General features: G+C 35.4%; 1 protein-coding gene across 2 annotated transcripts; it reads right to left on the reverse strand.

The window, feature by feature from the left end:
* Window positions 1–3,524: 3,524 nt before the first annotated feature.
* Window positions 3,525–6,144, reverse strand: LOC109192794 (MOB kinase activator-like 1A). Of its 2 annotated transcripts, XM_019343504.1 has the most exons (7): window positions 5,942–6,144; window positions 5,710–5,758; window positions 4,830–4,938; window positions 4,400–4,493; window positions 4,171–4,304; window positions 3,923–4,086; window positions 3,525–3,823 (listed from the first exon to the last, which is right to left on the reverse strand). In XM_019343504.1, the coding sequence occupies exons 1-7, from the start codon at window positions 5,965–5,967 to the stop codon at window positions 3,752–3,754; spliced, it is 648 nt and encodes a 215-aa protein (XP_019199049.1). In that variant the 5' UTR covers window positions 5,968–6,144; the 3' UTR covers window positions 3,525–3,751. The 2 variants fall into 2 exon arrangements, with proteins under 2 accessions (XP_019199049.1, XP_019199048.1); XM_019343503.1 differs by having other exon boundaries at window positions 3,799–4,086.
* Window positions 6,145–6,900: the final 756 nt, after the last annotated feature.

Raw genomic sequence — 6,900 nt, forward strand, 5'->3', positions numbered from 1 at the left:
TTTTTTTTTTTTAACTTATCCTGTGAGGAATCCAAAATCTAAATTCATGTAGTTTTTAAATTTTCTTTGAATGTGAAATTTGAACATATAGTATAAAGAATGAGATTATCTAAAATTTTCGATCCATAAGGTACCAATTCAATGTGTTAAGCACTAGATCAAATCAACTTATTTTGATGAATTTAGCTCAATTATCATAACAAGCAAGTAGATAATTAACATGCAAAACCAAAATTAGTGATGAAATCAAGCAAAGTAAATTAATCGAAAGAAAATCAAATGAAGAAAAGATGGTTAAAACCCTCTCAAAAATTAAAAAAAAAAAATTAAAAAAAAAAAAAAAACTTGTTAGAACTTTTGTGACTATCTATTATGTGCTACCTATGCTAGAATATTAGTTCATTTTTATTATATTAGTTGTGATTTGTGGAATACTGTGCTAAAGTAACCAGGTCACTCCCTTATCAATATGATATTCTAATAATTAGCTAGCTAGCTAGCTATAGCAATCATACTCTTATAGCGATACTAAGCAGATTAGTACTAAGTACAAAAGCAAGCGAAAGATTCATCATAAATTTCTACCGACTCTTGACACGGAGTTAATTTGTTAATTCAGATGATGGACAGTAACATTCTCTTTCGGTCAAGTTTTGATGAATTACAACGTATTGACACAACTTTAGTAGTTTGGTTATATCTCATATATTCATATAAAGTCGAATTGAAGTAGTTCGGGGCTCTTTAGAAAGCTTAGAGATTGCTCAACAAGTATCATGCTTTGAACTTTCAATGGAAATTAAGGTTGAATTAGAGAAGGTTGGTTGGGTAATTTTTGTGATCTTAATTGCTACTTTGTTTAAATTTCTCTTTGTTTGAGAAATAGAGGCTTTATATTTGATTTCTCTCATTTCATGCTGGTGGCCTTAGTTTTTCTTAATGTCATTTTAGTATTCTTGTTTTATGTGTCTTTGTTCGTCTTCTTGCTATTCTTTCAATTATTGTTTATTGGATTCTAATTGTAGTTAGTTACTTGCATGCACCCTAAGCTAGTGTCCTTGTTTGCATCACAATTTACAACATCTTGCTATCTTTTGGTGTTGTTCAATGTGTTGCTTGAAAGCTTGTTGCTAAGTCTATTGAAGTACTACTATCTCCCTCTTATGGTTTTGAACTTGTTTAAATATTTATATGGATAGTAGGGCAATCACTCAAGGTAAAAGTTTTGTGAAAGTATTTAATTTGTTGCCAACAGATATACGAGTGGTGTGTTCGTAATGTTGTGAGTTGAGTACCCTTCATATATTGCTATTACCATATTTTACTTGTCCTGTGAGCCTTTGAGGTGTGAGGGTGTGTTGTATGCTTTATTTGACTAGTTGAGCTCCCAAGCTTTTATTTTTTTCTTTTGTTTACCTATGGTTTATAGGAAACGCATTATAGACTATCTTAACTCTAAAACTTGGTGACACTCAACGGAGTGCCTTAGACAATAGGATCAAATTGACTCCGGTCCATTTTTACAAGATGATGACTTTGTTGATGGCTAGAGTATCTATCAAGGAGGGTGAATGGCCCTCTATAGATCATATATCCAAAATGCTATATATGGTGTGGTTAATTGGATTATATAAATAAGATATTGTGGACTCCTTACTAGATTAAACACGAGGGATTAATTTTTTAATGAGTTCCTCAGGCATATCTATTTGAATGAGAGAACTAGGATGATCTGGCAACCATGGATATCCCCAGATTAATGTTGTTTTACCATCCCCAATCCGTCTACGTACCCCTGCAACAACCATATCATGTGTAGCCATAATACTCTTCCAGACATAACTTGCGCAATTGCCAATGTGTGGATGCACACGATTTGTTCTCACGTTCTCACCTAAGCAAGTGTTCTCATATATATATATATATATATATATATATATATATATATATATATATATATATATATAGAGGCGGGTTCAGGTGCGGCAGTGTCTTACGGTGCGGTTATTTCTTACGGTGCGGCAACACCAATAGTTCACTAAATATGCACCATCAACGTTAGGAAATACACCACACAAAACAGAGTAAACAGAGCCCTGCATCACCAAACATACACCATTAGGTGTTAGTAAAAACACCATACACTGTTCGGAAATACACCATTGGGGGTGGTGAATTATATGGTGTGTTTTTTTGAGTTTGTGGTGTATTTTGTGATGTTTTATTACATTTCATTGGGGTGTGTTTTTATTACACTGTTGGTGTATTCTGGAATTTGACCGCACCGCCGCACCGTAAGACCCCGCCGCATATGAGCGCTCTTCTATATATATATATATATATATATATAATCCTACCCCCAAAATGAGTGGAACCACACATTGTTTGCAAATATCTCAAATACACAATAATAATCAAGAGGTTTAAAATACAACAAATAAATAAATGGAGAAAAAAAAAAATTAAGTTGTAGATATAATCTTCTAACCTTATCTCCTTAAAACCCGAAACATTGGGCCACCTCCTTGCCTTCAAATATGATACAAAACTATCAATTGCAGGTACAGAATGTGTCAATTATAGATACAGAATCTGAAAGTTATTTTTAGACTATAATGCAAGATAGACCCTAATACATGGTATAATTTGACGGGGAGACGGGGACTAGTATCTGAAGAGCTACAAATTGAGACAAATCATTGTCAGAAACCAATAACAGAAGAGGTGAAAAGATACCTGGGAATCATGGTAGCTGAAAACAGATTTTGTCTTTAATCCATGACCCACTACAGATGTAGAAATGGTCTAAAATCTTCTGTTTAAGCTGCCCATGTGCTCTCCAGAAGACTAAACCATACAAAACAATGAAAGCCTGCATCTCTCTCTGCTCTTCAGGCAGGCAATCAAAGAGCATAATCTGTCATGTCTACAATGGCCTTGCAGAGATCCAGTTTCTTGACACCTTCCAGCTATGGTGTTAGAACACACACCCACATTCTTCCGGCATCTTATTACAAAATGTGAGTCTTTTCCACCCATATTTCTCCTTCTGCAAGCTTATGTGTAGCCAAATCGGCCCATAGACAAGGCATTGCAAGCAATATGCTGCACTTTGTCATTACGACTGCCAAGGCCAGTGGTCAGTATTTTTTTATACCGAGGTCAATGTCACTCAATTGGGCTATAATACACACTAAAAGACTGAATCCAATCAATTTAATAGTCTAACCAATGACCTTATAAACCCATATATTCTCTCTTATATTTTCAACTTGAAACTCTTTAACATCCATAATAACTCGATCCCGCTCACGTACAGGTGCAGACTTAGTCTTGTACATGTACAAAGAACCAACAATTCTGCACAGTTAGCAACTGTACTGGAAGTTGGTTTTTAGGTACCCTTCACTTTCTGCACAATAGCAACCGCGTTGAGTATAATATATATAAATAATAAACGTGCAGTCTCACTATCAGTTTAAGCTTTTAGTTGAAACGAAACGCATCCTTCGATTAACTGTTGGGGAAGAATCAGTTATGGGTTAGGGATTCATACTTAACATACAATTCACAATGCAAGACAGAAATCTTTGAAAGCTTCAAAAAAAAAAAAAAAACCCAGAAAACAATCAACATTTGCTTGAAAACACAAACGAAACAATGAACTGAATCCAAAATTCCTTGTATCATCATTGTGCAGCTAAAAGAAACTAATGAATGGAATGACAAACAGTTTGCAAGATGATCCTAATTAAGCTTGCAAAATGGATTCGACGAGCTCATAAAGAGGTGCAAGCTCGCCCTCGTCGATCAACTGGAACTCCTACATTTGATCAACCCGAGTAGGCAAGGCGTGAGGATGAGAGAAAAGCACGTGAATTGAAGAAACTCGAGGCGTTTTATTCAAGGAAATTAAACTCACCCATGTGAAGAGAACAAAATGCTTGAAGCAGGTGTTAAGGTGAGCTTCTTCTTTCAGACTCACAATCTTCTTGAAATGTGAATGGTAGATATGAGCATATACGCGAAACAGCCTCTTAAGCACCGTCTTCACAACATCCTGGAAATTGGCTGGAAACGGAGCACCTGTTAATCAAATACAAAGTATAAACTCGTTGTCCCTAATCAGGAAAAAGCTCGTTTCAGCCCCGACAGATAGAGTGTACACACCTAACTTTTGAGGAAAGATTGTCTCGTCGTCTAGCTGTTTTTCAATCCAATCCATCAAATAATCAACATATTTAGGAGCAGAAACCTCGATGGGTCTCTTTATAGCAACTCCATCAGCCCATCGATACTCATACCTTCCCAAAAAACAAATTAATTTGAGAACACGCCATTATATTGTATCACGAGAGTGGAATATAATCATGGAACCGGTGTAAGCTAAGAAGCATACCACGGCCCTGCATTCATCGTTGGACACGTTGTTGGAGTGCAGAATTCAGTGAGAGTGCCATACAATATACTCACTTGGTTAAAGAAATCCACAGCTGTATACATACAATACAACAGACTATATATTAAGCTCCACTAAAAGTGCACGGAGGGAGATGTTATAGTCTAAGATTGGACCGATATCCCTTTTTCTGGACCACACTAAAAGACTGAATTCAGATACAATGTGGCTATAATGCACAAGGCCAAACCACACTAAAAAACTGAATCCAATCAATTAGCTAGTCTAACTCATAGCCTTATAAACCCATATGTTTCTCTCTTATTTTTCAACGTGGGACTCAACAGGAGATAAATGCACATTCCAATATGCAAATTGACACTATAAGTCAATAGACAAGAAGTTTCATAGGAAGTAAGTAACATATTACTGTTAACAGCCAGCCATTCATTAAGATCTTCCCCGGGCGGAAGACGCACCACTTCCCTCAAATTTCCACTCCCCAAGGTTTCATGAATATGTTTCTGAAGTTCTGCACCCTGAATTTCAAACAAATTAAACAAAAATACAGAGATTAAACTCAGAAACTAAGGAAAAAACAATGACAAAACTGTTCAGTTGGAATGTCTAATCAATGTACAATAGTAGGTGAACCTTTTTGTCAACAAGTTAAAGCTAAAGATTTATATAGCACTTGAGTACATATATCAGTTAAACCTGAAACTATTAGCCTTAAAAAATCAAAAGATTAATTATTCCAAAAATACAATTGATTCTATATAATTTTCATTGACCGCGTGATCATCCACCTCCATTTTTTATTCATTGGTTATTCATGAAGTGACTAATCTCACTACAAGGTTTCACATTTCCACCTTATTTTTTTGAGTGATTAAGAAAACCTGCAACCACTATCGGAGATAGATAAACTACGCCCTTGTGATCTTAGCCGGCTAATTGACTGGCTCAAATCAAGAAGACCAATAAGTCACTTCTGGAGTCGAGCTCGTAACCTTTTGGTCACCAAGTCAACAGCACGACAATATGGTTGGGGTTTGGAGTTACCCCCTTCACATTTCCATCTTACCTTTCTTCGTTCAATTGTCTGCTAATGAATGAAAGATAGTGATGACCATTAAAACTACAAGATACTTGACTTATAGTGACATCTTTGAATACTTAATCCTTTCTAAAAAGAAAAAGTGAATGGATGAATGAAAGGCCATAAAACCATAACCAACCTTTTTTTTTCTAGAAATAAAAAATATTTATTGACAGAACATAAATTCCAAAACCAATTGCCAACCAACCTTGCTTCCTGATGGGGCACTCTTTTTGGGACGAAATGTCTTCTGGTTTCTGCTAACACAATAAGAAATACAGCAAAACAACTTTATATCAACATTGCCCTAAACATACATATATATAACTAACAAGCAAGAATTCTTGTTAGGAATTTCACAAACAATAGAAACCCAAACTGGCAAAAGGGAAAAAGATAATTTCTTTTAGAGTTTTAGTACTCCCCAGATATGAATATACCTGCTCCCAATGCCAAAGAGACTCATGGTTGAGAGCACAGAGCGCTGGGGTAATTTTCTTGAGTTCAATTATATATGAGGAAGCCTGCTATATATCTTGCTTGGGAGGGTGGGGTACGAAAGACAGACTGGCAATGGAGAGGTCACGCCGGACAACAACAAAGACGACCCCTTTTTCCCCTTTCTCTCTCTCTCCCTCTCTAAAAGCTGTGTTTTTCTTTCCTCTCTCTCTCTCTATATATGCGTGCATGCTTCGTGTGTATATGTGCGACTGTGCGTGCAGGCAGAGCCAGGTGGTGTTCTTGTAATGCCATCGCGCAGCCAACCAACCAACACTTGTTTAAGCATGAAATCTCGTTTAGAATGTGAGGGGGTGCCCTTTGATGAATGAATGACGTGACGTGTCCTTGTTGACTAGTTGTAAAGAAAGTATTTTAAACAATGTGATTATCTAAGTATTGTTTATGTGACACGAGAAATGCTAACACTCTTATCAAGGTGGTATATTTTTGTAAAAAGTAATGATTACCTTTGACAGGTATTTTTTTTTTTTTTTAACTTATTCTGAGAGAACTATAAAGCCTAAATTCTTGTAGTTTTTTAAGTTTCTTTGAAAATTGAATTTGAGCATGTATAAACAATGCATGTGATTACCTAAGTATTGTTCATGTGACCAGGGAAATGCAAACAGTCTTTTAAAGGTGGTGTATTTTTTTCAAAAAGTAATGATTACCTTTGACAAATAATTTTTTTAAAAACTTATTGTGAGAAAAACATGAAGTCTGAATTCCTGTAGTTTTTGAATTTTTTTTGAAAATGAAATTTGAACATGTATAAATAATGTGATTATCTAAGTATTGTTCATGTGACCAGGGAAATACTAACACTCTTATCAAGGTGGTGTATTTTTTCAAAAAGTAATGATAACCTTTGACAGGTAATTTTTTTAAAAACTTATTC

The sequence above is a fragment of the Ipomoea nil genome, unplaced genomic scaffold (genome assembly GCF_001879475.1).
Source record: "Ipomoea nil cultivar Tokyo-kokei standard unplaced genomic scaffold, Asagao_1.1 scaffold1834, whole genome shotgun sequence".
Classification (NCBI taxonomy): domain Eukaryota; kingdom Viridiplantae; phylum Streptophyta; class Magnoliopsida; order Solanales; family Convolvulaceae; genus Ipomoea; species Ipomoea nil.